The sequence below is a fragment of the Acomys minous genome, assembly GCF_964271855.1.
Source record: "Acomys minous genome assembly, chromosome: 18".
Classification (NCBI taxonomy): domain Eukaryota; kingdom Metazoa; phylum Chordata; class Mammalia; order Rodentia; family Muridae; genus Acomys; species Acomys minous.
In genome coordinates, this window is record NC_140501.1 from 70,259,978 (window position 1) to 70,281,523 (window position 21,546).

Below are 21,546 nucleotides of genomic sequence, written 5' to 3' on the forward strand. Positions count from 1 at the left end.
AGTAATATAAATATTTATGTTTTCCAATAGTCTTAGGTGACCTGGTGAAAGGTCATTTGATTCCTCAAAGCGGTTGTGACCTACAGTTTGAGAACCATTGGCTTAGACAGTCTGTTTCACTCCTGTTAGAATTGCTGTCACTAAGAAAACAAACAACAAATGTCAAGGATGCAAGGAATGAGGAATCTCTAGTCATGCTTAGAAAGTAAACTTACGCAGTTTATTACTATAAACTGAGTACTATATTACTCAGCTATATCACTCTTGAGTATGTCACAGGACTCTACATGATCACAACAGGCATGTTTACATGTCTGTTTATAGCTGCACTATGCACACTAGTCAGGAAATGGAAGGAGAGTAATCCATCAACAGATAGGTGGATAATCAAACTATGGCACACACACTGCGATTTTATACAGCAAAGGAACTCAAATCATGACATTTGCAAGAGAATAGATGCAACTGTGAACCACTACAATAAACTAAATAGCCACATTCAGAAAGGCAAATACTGCAGTTTTCCATCATAAGTGGATCCTAGATTTAAAATTATGTGATTATGTACACATATATGTATGTGTAAATGTATGTATGCGTGTATGTACAGTAGGTTACGGACACCTGTACATACATACATGTGTATATGTATACATGTGTACATGCTTATGTATGAAAGGAAGTATGTGTTTATATGTGTGTATAGGTTTGTATATCAAAAACGTAGGAAGGGGCCATGAGAGGGGAGGAGGAGTTCTTAAAGAAGGCAAAAATAGGGAGGGCAAAGGAAAGGAGAGCTACCTCAATGGGTGAGCACAGGGCAATGGAAAGCAGACCTACTCAATGGGCAGGTGAGCACAGGGAAAGCAGCAAGGAAAGGGGGCGTGAGGACCAAGTGCAATGCGTGTGGTACCAAGATGCTAAACAAAGCCCATTGCTTGTATGCTACCCTAAAGAACTTATTTAAATTAATTAATCTATATATTACTTTATTTATTTTGAGACAGGGTCTTACTATGTAGTGTTGGCTGTCCCGGAACTCTCTATATAGACCAAGCTGTCCTTGAATGTAGACCTCTCAATGAATGCCCTATGTTGAAATGGCTGGTCTTAGAATTCAGAAGGAAAAAACAAACAGTCCTAGGATCTACATGGCCCAGTGTCTCTAGTGTAAGTACCACTTTTCAGGAAGATAACTGTATGTTGTTACCTATAATTTGAGTATATTTGATAAGCAACAAAAACAGTTGCTGACAGCCACTCCAGATTGCTAACGCCATAGCACTTCAGCACTCGGTTAGTCTCAGATACAAGTGTGGCCAAACCAAGGCCAGCGAGGACTGCCACCACTGCATTGCTCTGCATCCAGAATCGTTCCACCTGTGAAGAGACATGCAAACAGTGTGTTCAGCTGGCAGGTTTATGTGATCCATTGGAACTTACACATCTGAGAAAACGTTTACCACATACACTTAGCTCTGTGTGTGTGTATGTGTGTGTGTGTGTGTGTGTGTATGTGTGTGTGTTTTGAGACAGGGTTTCTCTGTTTAGCTTGGCTGTCCTAGACTTGCTTTGTAGACCAGGATGACCTCGAACTCACAGAGATCTGCCTGCTTCTGCCTCCTGAGTGCTGGTATTAAAGGCGTGAGCCACCACGCCTGGCTATACACTTAGCTCTTATACCTGCTATCATTAGGCTTTGCTAATTCACTTCTCCAGCCCAGTCCTAGGTCATTTTATTTTCCACTTTTCCAATGTTCCTACTTCCTAATTTGGCTTGTGCCCACACATTCCCCTCAGAACCACAGGCTTCATCTCTACTCCAGCAATATGTAGGTGGAGGAGATAAAGAAATGACTTGGCTTTACCCTGGGGAGAAATGTTTCTTCCTTTCCCTACACACTCACTCCTTGTGCTCTCAGGAAGAAGTTACACTCTCCAATCTCAGCATCCCCAGTACTAAAGGTGATCACCCACCAGCTCAGAATAAAGTTATCTTCTTCCTCATCTGGTCCAGAGCTTAGAGGGCCAAGCAGAGCATCATCTATTAGGTTTCACAAAGGATGCACAGAAACCAGCTGGGCTCCACTTTACTTTACACTTCAGTCTCCAGTGTGAGAACTAATAGAAGCAGGGATGGTGGCTCATGACTGTACTCCTAGCACTCAGGAAACTGAGGCAGGAAGAGGTGAGTTCAGTGTAGAAAGAATGGGCTTCAAACAAAATAAAACACAAACAAAATCCCTTATCTCAATCTCAGAGATGGCTGTCAGGAAAAACCAAGTATCACATTTGTTTGTGCAGCTTGAGAAAGGTGACATAAGAAGACATGATAGGAGCTCTGTTTCCTACCCTTTAATTCATATTTTGTTTGCTACTCTAAAAGAATTCCAGGCAAACGCAGTTGCTACATTTTCAAGAATGCATACACAAAGTTATCTAGCCCATCCTGGGCTGCTTTTTTTTTTTTAATTTAACTAAACGCTACATTGTTTGCTTGCTGATTTGTGTGAGACAGGATCCCACGTGGATCTCAGGGTGTCCTCGAACTCACTATGTAACAAAGGCTGGACTTGGTCCCCTTATCCTCTTGTTGTAGCCTCTTTAGTGTTGAGATTGTGTGTGTGTGTAATATATATATTACGTACTATTTACTATTGATAGTAATAGTATATAGAAATATTTACTACTTCTGAAATAGTTTCTCCTTTAACAAGGTTCATGAAAGAAAAATTTGTACAATCTCCAGAAATTTACTGTTTACAAGATATATTGAAGTAAAACTTACCACACCCATGAAAAGTGGCTTGGAAATATCTAAATTTGCTCTCCAAGCAAAGAATAACGAATAAATGCAAAGCATTCCGGTGAAAAGCCATACTAATGAAGACTTCCGCTTATCCCTACAAAAACCAAAATGTGCCCAAAATTACCCATTTGCATAAATAGTTGATGCCCCAGAACAGTAGCAAACACAATTACACACTGCAGGTGATTTAACCTGTAATGGTGCAGAAACAGACAGGAATTCACGGAAAACGCAACGCCAGCAGTCCTCTCAAAAATGAGAAGTCATCAAGCCCGTGTAAATACAAACATGCTTTTATGTTAAAAAACAAAGGTTTAAAAGGGCAAATTCCAAGGTAAAAGTCCACCAGTGATATGACAGAGTGCACTAATGCAACCCTTGTGAAGAGGGAGTTTGGGAGTCTCTGTCACTATCAACGCAATTGCTGACTCGGTGATCTGGCATTCAGATAACTGTTTTTGAGTAATAACAGAAATGTAAATAAACACCAATCCCCGAGTGCTTCAGTGCCGCTTATAATAGTAGGAAAGTGGAAGCAATTCAATGAGCTTCGAGCTCAGTACATCTGCAGATGCAGCTCAGCTCAGTGGTGGAACACTTGCTATGTAAGCATTAGGCCCTGAGTTCAATCCACAGCACCACAGATGGTCCATAAATTAACTTCTCTACACTTACAGGGTAGGCTATATTATGTATATTTAATTAACCTAAGGGGGTGTGTTTGTTTTGTTTTTGTCTAGTATGGAAAAATGTTAACATATTTTATAATGCTAAGTATTAAGCAAATTTAACTATAGATATAGGTACTTACAAATAAATATATGTGACAGAATAGAAAGCAAATGAATAAAAAATAAACAGGGCTTTATTATATAAGCTAGGCTCAAACTTACAGTGTTATGCCTTAACCTACATGTTAGGTTACAGTGATACACCACCATGCCTAAAAAGAAGGTGTTTTCTTAAAACAAACAAACAAACAAACAAACAAAAAACATAGTGGAGGAATTATATAGTTGTAGGCTTCTTTTGTAAGCCAACAACAATAATCAGCTATGAGCAGAGTAATGGATCAAATCCAAGACTTGAGATGATTAAATCTTTCTTTTCTTTCTTTCTTTCTTTTTTTTTTTTTTCTTTTTTCTGAGACAGGGTTTCTCTGTGTAGCCTTGGCTATCCTAGACTTGCTCTGTAGACCAGGCTGGCCTCGAACTCACAGTGATCTGCCTGCCTCTGCCTCCAGAGTGCTGAGATTAAAGGCATGCGCCACCACGCCTGGCGATTAAATCTTTCAAAGTCACTTATTTGTAATCATAAGACAAAATAAGACATCAAGAAACCATATACATATTGCCTTAATAGAAATGATCAGGAGTCATTTATTCTAAATTTAAGATAATGCTGGCAGCACTTTACAGTGACACATAAAACAGAGATTCAACATGAGAACATAGGAAACACAGCAGCAAAGAAGGCGTTACTCACTTTCTAGCTAAACATATATTTGCCCAAACTGCAAGAGCTTGAGTGTTGAATGAAAGTTCAGTCTTCATATTTATTATTTGTGAACTAAAAAACAAAAACATAGTACTTTATTGCTGGCATAAAAAAATTCAGTGAATTTCAAATACAATACTTTACCAACAAAACATTCAATTATACACTGATCTGCTCTAAGGACTATGGTCCTATTTTAAAATTAGTTTTTCTTCTTTCCAATTTTGAAGAGGGGTAACAAGTATTATTGAAAGAGCCAAACTACTCTAAGATTTTCTGCTTCTAGTATTTGGTTCTCGGCACATATACTTTAGAACTGGCAGTTTAAGACCTTACTAATGGCATAGAGGAAAAGTTACCTTGAAAAGAACCTTAGGCAGTTTCTGTTGTCACTGGTGATTTAGTAGCTGAAATAAAAATTAATCTAAGCTGTTTTCTGAAGATCCAGTTAGGAAGGGAAAAGGGGCCAAGAGCAGGGCTCTGCCATCCCCCTTGGGGTTCTTTTTCCTTAGGCAGCTTCCTTGTTTTCCACATCATTTGGGAAAATGTGTAATCAATCTCAGAGAAATGTGTCCATTTATTTTGTATAATTGAGCTAAATTCTTCCGTTAGCTAACAAGCATTTTCAAGTGTTGAGTCCTAAAACTGCCACACTGCCTAATTTCTATAAAAAGCAGTAAGTCTACACACTATGGAAAATTCATTCTCCCTACTGGCAATTTTCCTGGAGAAAATGTGATGCCATAATTACAGGAGCCATACAATGAGCATTTTACTAATGGAGACACATCCACTGTGAGAAGGTACTCTCACTCATTTACAAATATTGAAAAATTGATTCTGGTGTGAGGTCCATTTCTTCAAAAGAAATGAAGTCAGTCTCAGAATTAATTCTTAGAGATCGGTTGCTTAAATGTAAACTCTAAAAGATGTCCACTGCCTAAGGTTAGATTCAGTAATTTCCTGATACAGGATTGCAATTTAGAGATATGTGTGGGGAAAGAATTTAATTTGCTTGACTAAAGAAGTGTAGATGATTACGTTTCATCATTCTGAAGGCTTTCATGGAAGTTAATTATGCATCTCTTTTTTCAACAGCCCACCCACCTGAAACAACTTAAGTCCAGAAGTGATTTCATTCAGTGCAAGGGTTATGTCTCTCTCCAACCTGCATGATGGCTGGGGCATGGCATGGGTGGGAGTGCATTTGATGCCTAGCAGCTCCTAGCCAATGCAAGTCCTCCAACGGACGGCTTTTATGTGCAACATATATATGCTGGATGTATGGTCTATGTTACTCTTGAGAATTCTTTGGAGCTCATATGGGACTTGCTGAGGTAAAATACAGCAGTGGTCTGGGGAAGGCAGAAAAGAGAAGCAGTATGTCTACATGGGACCTAACTGATAAAGCCAGCTGCCTACAAAGGAAACCAGTTTCTTCCACCTTCTCCATAACAGAAAAGAAAGAAGTGCTGGAAAAGTCTGAGTTAAAAATAAAAGGAAATATTATAAGTCAGTTGTGAGAAAAATAACTATGGCAGAGAAATATTTTCAAGATCTGCTATAAAGTTAAGACAAACTAACAAAATTGTATGTATTTTATTAATCCAGTTTAAAAACAAACTATAAAAGAATGCAAAAATATAGACACAATATTAACAAATTAGTAACAGCGGTTATCTCTGCATCCTGAAATTATAGGTCATTTTAACTTTTATTTTTGCTTACTTGTATTTCAAATTTTTCTATGATTATGTATCCTATTTCAGAATATGGGGAAAAGGTTTAAAAACAAAGGAAGAATACCAAATATAGTGGTACACTAGCACTCACAGGAGGATTGTGAGGACAGAGCCAGCCTAGGTTATACACTAAGACCCTAACTGCAAAAACTAGAGGAAGGGATCTGTTCTTTGGGGCACAGGTACATAATTCTAACTGAGGCAGCAGGATTCCTTATTGCAGGCTAGCTTGGGTTACAAAGCTAGGCTTTGTCTAAGACAGACAGACAGATAAGAGATGGAAGATAGACAAACAGACGGACAGACAGATAGAGGTAAGTAGGTAGGTAGGTGGGTAGATCTTTCTTTTACATAGTCCAGGGAGTTCCAAACAAGAAATTAAGAGATCACTTTAATGTTATAAAAACTTATTTTTATTCTAAAATTTACATTTGAAGAATTGTAATTGGTATTGATAGTTTTTAAAGTTGACATGGATAGTTTCAAGTGCCTTAATCTCTGTAGGTTTTAAAGCAAACATTAATCCACTCTTCAAAGAAAACCATTAGTTAATACATATGAGATATATTTGCTTAAGCTGGCTCTAATAAGGTTGGGTGTTAAAAATGCGAAAGTCAAAAATAAAGCTTTCAACAGCCAAAAGGGAGTCATAAGAGACAGTGCATACACTTAGTTCTTAAGGGTTAAATGAGCAGAATTCAAATTCAAATAACAAGAAAATTGTTCAAATCATGATGAATGCAATGCTCCACAATGTCCCTAAGAGACAGATAATGGGAAAGCCATAGGGAAGAACAAGTCATTTTCAGAGCAACACCATATGGGCAATTTTACACGCAGGTGAAACATGTGAGGTTTTAGGCACTGCCAGTCTCCCACCAGCCTCGCTGCTGTGTCTGCTGCTCGCATCAGGCTTCCTCTTAGTGGAAAGCTGTAGCACTTGGCAATACAGTGTGCATAAGCAGCTATTAATTGTGGAGGTGAAAACTACTTCTCAGATATGCTTCTTAATAAAAAAGGAACTAATAAGAAATCTCACAAAATAATTTGAAATAGCTAGTAAAAAATTCACTTAAGATAGTTTTGAAATCATACTCACAGCAGTACTGTAGACATGCTCGATCCTGTTTCAGATTTGGCCTAAACACAGGAAAGTTTATTTGCACAAGACTGAAGTTCTGAGAGGTGAGTCGGTTTTCGATGACCTTGACTTAAGAGCCCCATATTTTAGATATACAACCCAAAACATCCCTTACTCTTTGAAGCTTTATTAAATTTCAGAACCAGTGAGAACTAAGCATGGGTACCCACAAGGAAACTGTTCCAGACGGATTGACTCCACTCTTACATGCCTGCTGTGGCCTTTCTGTGTTCTGCAGGCTTTAGTGAGAGTTCACAATAATCTGTTGGCTCCCATTTCTCATCAATGTGTGGATGATACAAGTCTTAAATCTAGAAGTACCTTCAATCTGCACTTCTTAAAAAACCAACCTGAAGCAACCAGAAGGCCTGAATTCAAATGTTTACTATTAGAAAAAACATCTTTGGTGGGGTAGTGGTGGCACTCAGGAGGCAGAGGCAGGCAGACCTCTGTGAGTTCGAGGCAGCCTAGTCCACACAGAGTGAGTACTAGACAGCCAGGGCTACACAGAGAAAGCCTGTCTCAGGGAAAACAAACATATATTTTTGCATATATTTATCATGCTTATGTGCACATGCATGACACCACAGCCTACATGTGGAAGTCAGAGGACAACCGGCAGGAGTCAGTTATCTTTTTCCACCATGAAGGTTCCAGGGCTTGAACTCAGATCAACAGGATTGGTAGCAAGCACCCTCACCTGCTAGGCCATCTTGCTGGCTTCAATCTACATTTTTAAGACTAAACCAATATTAAGTAAACAAGAGTATAAATTTAAAGAATTAAATTCTCTACATCAAATAGTAATTAACAATTATTCTTTTATTAGTGTCTTTTATAATGAAATATATCCTAGATAAGACATATATGTATACACACACAGACAAACAGATACACACACACACACACACACTGTACTTAAAGGATAAAGAATTAAAAAAAAATCTTCAGATTAGCCATCCAGGAAACGAAGCCTAGCTAGATATGGTTGCATAGGCTTTTAGCCCACACTGGAAGGCCGAGGCAGGAGGACATGAGTTCTAGGCCAGCCTGGGCCCTACGGGGAGATCTTGTTTCTCCAAGCACAGAAACAAAAAGGAGGAATACACGAAGCCTCACCAGTGCCATCAGGTATCTCACAGGCTCTGACAGGCCCCTCCTTCCCTAACTGTCCCTACCTCTTTTATGCCTTTACTTGTTTATTCATTCATTCAGTCTCACTATAGACAGCTGGCCTAGAACTTGTGACCCTTCTGCCTCAGCCTTGAGTGTCATCGTGCCTGGCTCTCTTCCACCTTTCAGAAAGCGTCATCACTCTTGCAGGCAGCCTTAAACAATAATGCCAGTTTTTGAAGGGTTTGGTATGTCAGTGATATCACATATTATGGATTCTTCTGAAGTTTATTTTCTTAAGCAAAAAAGAATACAAGCCAATGAGAAAATCCTAACACCACTGTCTGTATTAAAATAATCTATCTTCCACTTTCCCTTTCTTTTATCCTTTATTGAAATGACATTTACTTTCCACCCCACCCCCACCATGTCTGAGGGGAAGCAAGGCCTGTTGAATTTCCTAAGCATGCCATCTTTAATTTAGTGAGCTTCACTTTCTGAAGCCCTGGATGACAGCTTCTCTATCTAAAATCAAACAGTAATACCAATAGTATTCATCAAGGATATTTTCTAAAAAGGAAAACCTAGGACTAGAGAAAATGGCTCAGTGCTTAAGAAAGGACCCACATTTGATTCCCAGCACCCACATGGTGTTTCACAATTGTCTGTCACTCTGGTTCTAGGGGATCCAACATCCTCTTCTGGTCTCCATGGGCAGTGCACACACAGGCTGCATAGACATACATACAGGCAACACACCCATGCATCAAAAAAAATTCAACTTTTTAAAAATTGAAAAATAAATGAGAAGGAAATGTTAAGCCCAGTGTGGGTACACATTTATAATTTCAGCACCCAGGAAATGGAGGCATAAAGACCTCAAAATGGAAGCAAGCCTATGCTATGTAGCAAGACACCGACTCATAAGATAAAAAAAAAAAAAGATGTGTGTGAGTGTGAGGGTGGGGTATTCTTGTCACAACAGACAGTACAGGTAGAAAGCCACACTCCAAGGCACTAAGCTGCTTCACAAGTGACTAAAATGTCAACCCTGCCTGCTGCCCTTCAGGCAAGGTCCAGACTGGACACTTGTTTCCTCCCTTGGCAAGGCTTTAAATGTAAGTTTACCAGGCTGAATGTTCCATACTCTTCCCTGAGAAAATGTGTCAGAAAGCCTTGCAGTGTCGTCTGGTCTCCCCAGGTCCAGCGGGCGCGATTGAGGTAGGATGAGACAGGCAAGTAGACATAGGGCAGCAGGCCCGCAGAGAAAGCCAGAGTCAGCTTCAACAGAGAGCTAAGGGTGAGTTCCTGCAGGGGACACACAGTGGGAGATATCCTGGAACTTCCAAAACATAGCAAGGGAAACATCAACTGTGTTTGCTTAAAGCTGATCCCTCAGTTTATGTTAAGTCACCACAGAATACTATGTTAAACCTTCTGATTACTGCAGATTACTAGAAAATTGTACCAGCCTGGATTCCTGTTACTGGTAAAACCTGAGTGAAGCAACCATTAGCAAAGCTGTGTGAGTATCAGGTGTCCTGCATCCTTTACATTTAAGCCATGTCCTGACACGCAGCACCACACACTGAGGTGACCCCCTCAGAAGCGAGTGCCTGTTATCTGGCCCCTAACACTATTGCATCGCCATCCTCAGAAGTGGCTTTAGCTGTACACTCCAGGACGGTTATACACGGACGCCTTCCAGCAGCTGTGGCTACTTCGTGGAAGTGTTGGGTGCAAACAAAGCTAGCTGTTATAGATGCCCAGAGCGTCCACGCTTCTCTCCCAAGGGAGTTTGCTGTTACGTGTAGCCATGCTGCTTCATCTGCTCTATTTGGAAGAATTCCCCATCTGCACATTTCTAAAACAAAATAATTGGAAAACAATTACAAAGATTAAGTCATAACAATGTGGATTCCGGTATTGTAGAAATATTCAAGCTTTGCTTGCTTTAATATCCAGGAAAAGGGATCTCTTACAAACATCATAATTGGAAACTGCCAACTTTTCCCCTTACAGAAGCAAGAAAGTCATCTGTGAGAATGAATATAAGAACCAGGACTCAGAATCGGCAGAAGAAGAACCAGCAGCCGACTTCTCTCTGCATTTTCAAACAAGCACTCTTAATTGAAAATGAAGTGTGTTTATTAGAGCTCTGATCTCATTTGCGATTTCCGCAGTGGAAATGAGATGTGTGATAGTGAGGACGCATGAAAGCACGCAGAGCCGGCTAATCTGACATCGGGCAGCTGCTGTTCTTAGCAGTGGGTCTAGGGAAGTGAATGTTTTCCTTGTGAAGGCGCGGCACATCATAAAGTTGAATTTAGAATGGAAAGAAGCAGTTATCATATTATTATCATTTTGTATAAGAAATAAGCAGGGACAATGACATGAGGGTAAAAGCCCTTATATACCTATGTAGACATGTAGAATCACACACCACCCCTACATTACTCTAGAGGTTCCTCTGACTTCCCTTCTGCTATTTAACAGAAATGAAAGAATGAGGTTGATATTGAAAGCCAACCACGCATCAGGAGCCAGCGCAGGACAGGGCTACAGGTCCTCAGCCCAGGCTCTGTAGTTGTCACCTCTGAGCCCTGACTTTACACAAATTATATGGCTCTTCTTCCAGTCAGCCAGGTGGTACTTTCCAGAGAACAGAGCTGTCTGCCTCTGCTGAGGTGGAGTCTGAACCTAGAGCAGCCAGGGTTGCTCACTTATTTGAGCACTGACCCCTCCAGGTCCCCACTGACTCAGGATGTGTGCTGCTCACTTTCACACTTTGCTGGATTACACTTTCAAATGTTAATTCTTCGCCTTAAGTTCATATATTTTTGGATTTAAGCCTAGCTGGCTTAAACTTTCTGTGTAGCCTATATTGGCCTTAAACTCTCAAGCCTTTTGATTCAGCCTCCCGAATGCTGGGCGTATAAATACACACCATCACATGCAGTTATGTCTTCATCGATTATCAAGGGTTTATATCAGAAAGAACTTTCTGTATATTCTATAAAACCACTGTTAAACACCCTGAGAAGACCCTGGGCCAAAGAACCAAACATCAGTAAATAACAATCTAAAAATATGCTGCTGGTTAAGCTGTTTAATATCCCCCATGTAAGGACTTACACAATTGATGTCACAGAACTAAATCTAAGAAAAAGTTGTTCTTTGTCAACCATTGTTTCCTTTTTATTTAATCACATAATAAGAATTTTATAATCTCCACATTACCCTTTTTGACTTGTTACCAAGATGTGTTAAAGTACAGTAAATACAATTATTTAAAGCTTTAGTATAATTATTTCCTTATTTTCATATAATAATTTTATTATATGCTTTATGCATTTTCTATTACAATTCTGACTCTAGTTGGGTATAATTAACAAATAATAAAATGAAAACTGAATATCACTGAGTTTCTTTGCAAAGAAACAATAAATAAAGTGACTACTCAGCACTGCTTTATAAGTTGGGTAGTTTACCTTCTAGAAGAACTCTGACAGAATTAAGGACATTTCTCTTCTCAGAGTCTAACTCACTACCTGCCTTTTCCTGCCTGATTCTCCCAGTGTCTAACAAAGAAGTCTCTTGTATTGCTTCTTTTTGCCATTTTAATGAACATTACTGTTTTCTTTCAGAGAAAGATAAAAGGGAGAGGAGCAGAGGAATCATACGGACTCGAAGGACAAGGACCTTCATTTTTTACTTCAGTGACGCTTCCTGCTGTTGTTAGGCTCCAACACCTGAGCAAGCAGGCCGCACAGACAGCGCTGCATACTTGAGAGAAGGGCTGAGCACTGCTGCTTGGCTGTCTGGGTCTTAGGACGTAAGAGAGCCAGCTAGGAAATGTGCTCTTGTTGTTCTCAGGCCTTCCGCCTCTTCACACTGAGGTGCTGCCAAGAATCATGAGGAGAACGATGAAGTCGGCCAGATGCCAGCATAATCAATATTGTAGAATTCTGTAAATCCTCTTCAAAGTCAGTATCGTTAAAGCCTCAAGGTTATTTACACTCTTCATAAAACTAAAAAAACAGGAAAACCCTAAATTTTCAGATAACACAAATGCTAAACTGAACCTTTATGAAATAGTGTATATAAATAAATGTGTGTGTGTTTGTGTGTGTGTGTAATATACATAAAGCCTACCTTCTCTTTGAGAAGTCGGAAGAGAATCCAGGGTATTATGCACAAAACATACAGTACTATTGTGTGCTGGTTACACAAGCTAAGGCCACATGAGAAAGCACCAATGACTGCTATCTGAGAAAGAGAAAGAAACAACAAGTCAAACCTCACCTAGAACTCCAGTGTAACAAAGACCTCACATACCTGTGAAGCTTCTGCTTGCCAGGCCAAGTTACAACCAAGACTCGAGACGCTGGCAGCAACATGATCATCGTCACCAATATTTATCAGCAGTTGTTTGGGGTAATTTTCCCCCATTCTCATAAAACCCTACAGTTTGACCTTAAAGCTATCAGTAAAGCGACTCCTGGGAAGCCGCTTACAGTGACCACCAGTAACTGGGTACTGTATATTTTGTAACTGAAAATCTGTCATTGAAGTTCAACAGTTCTGCTTGACATTTTCCCCTACTAAATAAATAAAAATTTATTTAGAACCTTGGTTATCTTGTAGGAGGCTTTGGTGAACATGAAGTTGTTCTGTAGTTGGTAAGATTCTCTCCTTGACTATACTGCAATTAGGCTACAGCGAACTCTTCTCCACTGTCCAATTGCAGTGCAGATCCTGCGCGCCCCATGTTTGCGTCCCACCTTCCACAGTTCCACAGCTCATCAGGGCCTGCTCCCTCCCAAGAATACTATGAATTTGGTTTGACCCAAATATCCCTTTATCCTTATGTTTCCCTGGTTCCTTGCTGGCTCTTTGGCTATAAATTTCTACTTTTCTTTGTATTTGGAGTCAAGCCTGATACCATGGTCCCTGTGGATGAACCCAAGGAAGCCTGTTATGTCCCTTTACATGTACATGGTATGTTGTGTCATGTTTTTCTCTTTAACACAATCAGAAAAGGTTGTTTTAAACAAAATGCTCTAATAGCACTGGAGATTTATGGGAACTACAAATAACCCATTTCATCTTTTGTTTCTGTACTCTAACAGCAAGGAAGCCTGAGCTAAGATGAAGGAACCTCCCGAGGAGCAGGGGTGAAGAGCTTAGAAGACAAGGCTGCAGATGGCTGTGGTTGCCATCTCCTCTCAGCAACTTGGGCTTTTACATTTGATGCTCTTCTGGCTAAAAATAATTTATAACTGTGATCTTTCCTTAAGGTGGTCTATCCACAACTTGGCCTTACAACGCACAGACACACACACACACACACACTCTCTCTCTCTCTCTCTCTCTCTCTCTCTCTCTCTCTCTCTCTCTCTCTCTCTCTCTCACACACACACACACACACACACACACACACACACACACACACACACACACACACGCTGGTCTATTAACCAATCGCATACTTCCCTCAGGACTCACTAGACATCTCATGATTCCCATTCTCCAAGCCCGTCTGAACTCTTGGGCAGGGAAAGAGCCAAGCTCAAGAGCTGCGGCGCTTCCATCCTAACAAAGGGGCTGAGAACAGTCTCTCCACCTGCCCAGATCAGCCACGCAGGAATCAGAGTACATAATGTGGTCTAAGCCCAAGTGAAAAAGAAATACATTTCTGTCTAAAAATTGAAACAAAGACTGATTTCACTTTGATCAAAATGGCTTACCTTTGATCTCTCCTTTGCGGCTGCTGCCTCCTCAAAACGCACAGTGAGCGCCATGAGCAGCCCTACAAACAGATTGTTTAAGCTAAAAACCTCGGCTGCAATGGACCACTGCCATGTCAGGCGAGAGAACGAAAACACCCCCGCAGCAAGGATTCCTCCAGCATGTGAGCCAGAAAGCCTGCAAACACAGATAACATGAAATCTCTTTCTGAACAAAAGGAGCTGACTTGGTTTTTCTTTCAGAAACTCTACCAGCAGAAATTATGACAATCGCCCAGCCCTCTCCCAACACACTACAACCAACCCAGTCTTCATATAATAATTCTAACAGTTTTAGTTAGGAAACCCACATGTCAACAAACTGACAAGCCTCTGGACAGAATGAGGCTTAGTTCTCAGATCAAACTCCGGAACGTGAGCTAGAGAGATAGCAGCTACAGATAAACCTGCGCCATTTTCCTGAACATCCACAAAGGAAGATGGCCTAGCTGAAACTGTAAAACTTAGTGCAATGGCAAAACACCTATTCAGGAACATTTGATTCTCATATCTCATGGAATGTTGCATCCTAGGACCTTCTACCCTATCTCCCAGTATGAGACTAAGGAGGTCTTGGTCAAAGTATTTGATGATGTTAAGATCTTGTACAGCCATGTTCTTAATTTCTGTTTTTGCATTAGACAAAGTTAAGATAAATTATAGTTTTCAAAAGAGGCAGATGGGAACATAAATGTCAAAGGCTACACCTGCAAACAACTTCTGACTCTCTGAATGTCAACAAGAGTCAAGCAGTGACCTCATGGGGCTCTGCACCGTAATTCAGAGATAATATTTGTGACAGGTTATATGACCAAGCACACTAGAGTGTATCTAGCCAGAATAATTCCTACCTTGCTACAAATCTATAACTATAAATAAATTACTGAGTATTTCAGGAGTTTTGGAAATCTAGTACCCAGTACAGAGTATCTCAACAGGAGTAGGAGATCCAGTAACCCTGATGGAGTATCTCAATAGTACAAGAGGATCCAGTAACCCCCAATGGAGTATCTCAACAGTACTATGAGATCCAGTAACCATTATTAGGCCTAACAATTATGATACTAACTTCTCTGAGCCATTAATTTTCAGATATTTTGTTTTGTATAAAAATTATGAAGTAGTGGGCTGGAGAGATGGCTCAGAGGTTAAGAGCACTGTCTGTTCTTCCAAAGGTTGCGAGTTCAATTCCCAGCAACCACATGGTGGGTCCCAACTGTCTAATGAGATATGGTGCCCTCTTCTGGTGTGCAGGCACACACATGGGCAGAATACTGTATAAATAAGTAAATAAATCTTTTTTAAAAATGAAGTAATTTTTGTCAGCCATTGTAAAAAAAGTTAAATAAAATTTTCAACATTGGAGCTGCAATGATGGCTCAGTGATTAAGGGTGCCTACTAGTGGTAGCACACACCAGCACTTGGGAGGCAGAAGCAGTAGTCTCTGAGTCAAGGCCAGCCTGATCTACAGATCAGAGTTATAGAGAGAAACCCTACCTTGAAAAACCAGAGACAGAGAGAGAGAGAGAGACAGAGAGAGAGAGAGATGGGGGGAGGGGAGGAAGAGCACTTTCTGTTTTTCTAGAGGACCTGGTTCAGTTCCTAGCACCCACAGGGCAGTTCACATGCAGAAGATCCAATGCCCTCTCTGGCCTCCTCAGGCACTGCATGTACATGGTGTACGTATATCATGCAGGCAACACACACACACATGTAACATAGAAACAAGACATCAATCTTTTAAAGCATTTTCAGCACCAAGGGGGCTGGGATTTAGCTCAGGGACAGAATCCATATACAAAGTCCTAAGCTTGACACACAGAACTAAAAACAAAAATAAAATTCACTCATTACTCTTGTTTTCTAATTTCTATTTGCAGTTGATTTCTGTTCGCTCATAAAAAGTACAACTTGCATGCCATTCACAGCCTCTCACTTTCCAAGAGATCCTGACTCAACTGACAAAGTCACTTCCTCCTTTTCAATGATTTCCTATCTATTCACTACTTTTGCGTTAAATTTCTGTTTTAGAGCCAAACACTTAATATTTCCTAGCTTGTCTTTTCTTTTCTAATCTATTTTCCAATTTATTATATTATATTAGTTTTAAAAACATACTTTCCAGCCAGGCATAGAGGATGCACTTGGGAGGCAGAGGCGATCATCTCTGGAGTTCGAGGCCAGTATGGTCCATAGAGCAAGTTCCAGGATAGCCAGACAGAAAAACCCTGTCTCCAAAGCAGAAACAAATAAATAACAACCCTCACTGCATCTTCATGACTACCTAGCCCCCAAACCTCAAAATTCCTCATTGTCAGAATGTTGTCATAAAAGAGTCAGCCTGCAATCCAATCTTCCTATAAGCTGGGCCCCGTCCTTTGGCTAATACCAGCATTATGCTCTCTGCTGATTAGCTATGTGCCTCAAAACTCCCTACTGTGACATGCCAGCACACACTGGGGCTCATGTTGTACCCTAAATACAATGTCCTCCCTCCTCCTTCCTCTGTACTCATATCTTACTCTTTTCTACAACGTCTCTTCAATTCTTGGGTTCCTAGCTCATCTCTGAGTACTTCCATAGCTGTCCTATGTTATAGTAGAAGCACCTTGTTCTAAACATACACAGAAACAAGCAGAGTGGATTAACCTTAAGAGCACTTTTGGGTTTTGTTTTTTGAAACAGGGTCTCACAATGTAGCACAGGCTAACCTCAAACTCACCATAATCCTCCTGCCTCCATCTCTTGACTGCTGGGATTACATGTGTACATCACCAGAGATGGTTTTATTTATAACACTTAAGTGGAACGTAGTTTCGTCTATCAATCCAATTTTGGAAAGTTGTCATAAGATACAAGCATCTTTCCTCTACTTAAGACATAAATCAATGCAGTGGGAGAAATGCCAGAGTCAAGGGTAAGGACAGAATGAGTCTGAAACAAATTCACTTCTTAAAAGCTCTTTGTATATTCTAGATATTAATCAATAAGTGGGCAAATTAATTAAAGATCCTTACATGAAGAAGTATAAATGCCAATAAACTATGAAAAGGTGTTCACCACTGTTTATCATTAGAAATATACAAATCAAGATTATATTGAGGTTTCATCTCACCCAGTCATTAAGATCCAGCACTGGAGAGCATGAAGGTAGGAGGGGTCCCTGATAATGTACACAGAAACGTCACTATGAGAAATGGTATAGGAGTGTCTCAAAACCCAAGACTAGAAATGACATAGAGGTCAAAGTCTAAGCCACCTACACAGCACCTAAGCAATGGCGTCAGCCTCCACACCCATCACTATATGAATGAAGAAAAGAATGTGGCTTAGGTATCCGACAGAGTACTCATCAACTATGTTTTAGAAAATAAGTCAATCTCAAAAATATAAATACCACATTTCTTCTATGTAGAGTTTTAGGAAAAAAAAAAAAAAGCACAGCATGATGGTGCACACCTTTAATCCCAGCACTTAGCAGGCAGAGGCAGGTAGATCTTTCAGTTCAAGGCCAGCATGGTCTCAAAGGAAGTTCGAGGCAGTCAGGGCTATACAGACAAACCCTGCCTTGAAAAACTTAATTAATTACTTAATTATTAATTAATTAATTTTCAAAACCTTGAAATCAGAGGGGAGACTATTTGAAAGCTGGATGGGGTACAGAAGAGAGTAATAAGGAGGAATGAATAAGATCAAAATATACGCTCAACTTGCATGAGACTGTCAATATAAAATACAACATCTTACACCATAAATATAATATTCCTAAAGATTAACAATTTCCTCTTTTTCTTTTCCAAGACAGGGTTTCTCTCTGTATAGACTTGGCTCTGCTAGACTCACTTTGTAGACCAGGCTGGCCTTGAACACTCAGATCTGCCTGCCTCTGCCTTCCAGGTGCTGGGATTAAAGGTGTGCACCACCACACCCAGTGTAACAATTACCTTTTTCAAACAAATAAATTTGGGCTCAGATAGGTTCGGGTTCTTTTTGCAGGTTAGTTTCCTGTGGTAACTGATGGCTACAGCAGGATTCACACTGTAGCAGAGTGCCTAGTGCTGCAGTGTGGTGGATTCAAAGACAGGTGTTTGAGTTTTAATGTTAAATAATTTATTCTGGATTAATGGCAAATTGTATTTTGACTAACCAACTGTGTGCCTTCTGGAATGAGGAATGAACAAGAATAAAGTTTTGATAGTTATTAGAATTGTGTTTGTTTCCATGTCACATCAAAACAACATACTATTATGTAAGACTAAATTATATTCAAAATTTCTGTTGACAGGTTTAAAATTTTTTCAGAAACAGTTTGTTGAAGTTAGAAACCACCAGGTGGATAATTAAATAGAACCAAAGAGATTGACATTGTTGCTATCAACAAATCCTCAGGAAGAAAGCCAAAGATCTCCTAATATATAATGATTTTAGACCTATGTTGCTATGCTCAAGATGCTCAACATATTTGAACTGATTACATCAATTAATAGAATTATGAACTGTTACTAGCTTCTCTTTTAAATATTTCATAGGATTGAAATATTGAAGGTTAAATTATTGACGCTACAGAGAAAATGTATTTTGTTACCTTAGACTTTCCCATGATTACTCTTTTACTCAAGAGTAACCTCACGCCAACAACACCTGAATGCTCCCAACCTAAGATCAGGATGGTTTTGCACTAAACTGTACACTCTTGTGCTAAAGTTTCCTCAGTGTTAGAGAAATAACATACGAAACTGTTGAGTAAAGTTATAGATGAAAAGGTAAGCATTTTCTATAAAAACAATGATAGGAATCAAGTCTATGACCATCATATTTAGCATCCAGGGAGCTTGCTCAGAATCAAACTAATGGACCTGGGGTTTAGTTCTCAAGCAATCTGAGGACAGAGGGCAACGGGCCTTTTACGTAGTCTGGCATCAGGGTACGAGGGGCTAGCTTATTTCCATTCCAGTGAGTACCTATTGTCCAATTTTTTTTTTCTGCTGTTTTTCTGAGTCAGGGTTTCTCTGTATAGCCCTGGCTATCTTGGAACTCACTCTGTAGACCAGGCTAGCCTTGAACTCAGAGATCTGCCTGCCTCTGCCTCCTGCGAGTTGGGAATAAAGATGTGTGCCACTAACGGACAGCTCTAATGCACACATTTTAACATTGCTTTTATGCTAACATTCAGAATTAGCATTACTGACTGCATAGTTTTGCACCATGCATGAAATGATGGTAGATTAAGAAAAAGGGGTGATTTGACCTACCTGCTCTGAGAAACACCAGCACTCAGGAACAATGCATACAAGATGGACCATCTCTATCCTCCCCCCCCTCCCTTGCACACAAAGTACTTGGGCTTGAGCCAAGGCCCTCAGGCATGCTAGGGAATGGCCCACTGCTAAGCATCTGAGGTTGGAGACTGCAGAGCTATGAGTAGCAGCACTGGCCAAGCCAGGAAAGGAAGAGCAGCAGGCCACGGACAGACCTCAAGAAGAGAAGGGAAGGGGATGGAGGCTGGATTGGCAAGAGGAGGATGCGAAGGCAGTCAGAAAAGGATACAGATTAAAAATGTAGAGTAAAGTGTAACAGCATGGTCTGGTGCTTTATATTTGATTATTATTATTTTGCTCCCTGGGATCTGGCTGTTGCCCAGATGTCCTTGTTGTGTAAACCTTGCTCTACCTAATTTAAAGTTAACTGGTTAAAAAAAAAAAAAGGCCTATGCCTGGGCAAGACAGAAGTGAGAGGTGGAGCTAAGATTCGCTGGCTTTAGGGACAAAAGGATCCTGGGAGAGAGGAGAGAGGAGACACGTGTGGGGAAGAAAGGAGGGAGCAAAGCTGCCATGGGTTTTTTTGGAGAGAACCCCATGGCTGGATTGGCATGCATGGGTGGAGGAAGTGACCCAGATGAGAGACATAAGCAAGTCTCTCTGTAACTAAGGTTGGGAAGTAGCCCAGATGGAAATGATTAGAGCAGGCTGCATGGGATGGGGGATGGGAGCTAACAAGGTAGCTTAAGGAAGTATCTGCCCAGCCCCAGGTAAAATGGGGCCTAAAGAGGGAGGAGGTCCCCTTCAGGGACAGTCATAGGGGAGGGGAGTAAGGGGAAAAAGGGAGGGAAGGAGGAATGGGTGGATACAAGGAATGGGATAACCACTGAGATGTAACAAGAATAAATTAATAAATAAAAAAAAAGAAAAAATACAACAGGTCTCTGCGTCTTTTATTGATTATGATAGTGGGTTAGATAATACTGTCATAATAATTATAGGCTATTTGATAGCAAACATTATTAGTCGTTTACATTTCCTACAACAGCAAGGGCTGACCACACTGTGAAGCATGAGAGAAATGGGCTAACTGAAAGCTAAAGTATACTAGAAATCGTGTTGGAAAAGAAGATGTCAGATTATTAGCGGCTGCAGTAGGCCAGTTACTAGAAGCTGGACTGTCGCTGAAGGCATCTCAGGATAGAAAAGTGTCTAATAAGGCAATTCTTAACTTTCTAAGTTTTCCATATGTCCTGAAAGCCAAGGTTCATGTGGCTGTGAAGAGATGGGCTCTCTACCTGAGTCAGGTTAAGGATACAGACTCTCTAGAGCTTAGGAGATGGAGTGCTGCACAGCCTCTGGGTGCATTACTCACATCCTCCTTCCTTGGCACTTCCTGTTTCTTCTCACCACAATGCAACAGAGATAGTGACTAAAAGCAATCTGGCCTTGGGGTGTGTTCAGGAAGCCATTTCAGGGCCACGGCTGGGCTCAGCATTAGTCTCACAGTCACATCTGCCTGGTTCTTTTACACTCTTGTTCACTGCTGAAAACAGCTCAAGTACGCCCTGCCACAGCTTTCTGGACCTCTACTGTGTTGTTCATTGCTGAGGTGACTCCTCCAGGCACACTCTGTAAGGGTGGGATCTGGGCTGCACACTTCCGTGCTCCTCCATATATCACTCTGTGTTTCCCCATGAGCTCCTAACACTGATATTCCCACAACATGCTTAGCAACACTTGTCTCATGCTACACAGTTGGACTGCTTTATCTACTAGCTGACTTCAACTAACAACAACATATCGGAAAAAAAAAATACCCTCCATATTTCATCCCCTTAGTTTCAAACTTATGTATGTCCAACTGACTACTATGCTACCCTAAATCTGATGTCACAAGTCACTCAGTGCCAACCTGAACAAAATGAACCTTTCATCCTCTACCTGCCACAACCCCTGCTATTTTATAGTCTATTTCATGATTTTCATTATTTACTTTGGTTTTCTAAGAGAAAAGAAACGAGGATCAACATTTCCTCTTCCTTTCTCCCTGCTGAACATCTCACACTTGCCAATTTTACTTCCTAACTACTTTTCTAAAATATTTATTTTTATTTTAAGTGTTTGAGTATTTGCCATGCATATGTGTACCAAGTACATACAGTGCCCATGGAAGCCAAAGGGGCTGTCTGATTC

General features: G+C 40.5%; 1 protein-coding gene across 1 annotated transcript in view; it reads right to left on the reverse strand.

The window, feature by feature from the left end:
* TMEM260 (transmembrane protein 260) overlaps positions 1–21,546 on the reverse strand; it is a 63,298-nt gene that overhangs the window by 25,012 nt on the left and 16,740 nt on the right. The window contains 7 exon segments of the mRNA XM_084768074.1: positions 1,211–1,380; positions 2,789–2,903; positions 4,295–4,378; positions 7,148–7,188; positions 9,431–9,610; positions 12,458–12,571; positions 14,053–14,230. Of these exon segments, the coding sequence (XP_084624200.1) occupies positions 1,211–1,380; positions 2,789–2,903; positions 4,295–4,378; positions 7,148–7,188; positions 9,431–9,610; positions 12,458–12,571; positions 14,053–14,230 (882 nt within the window).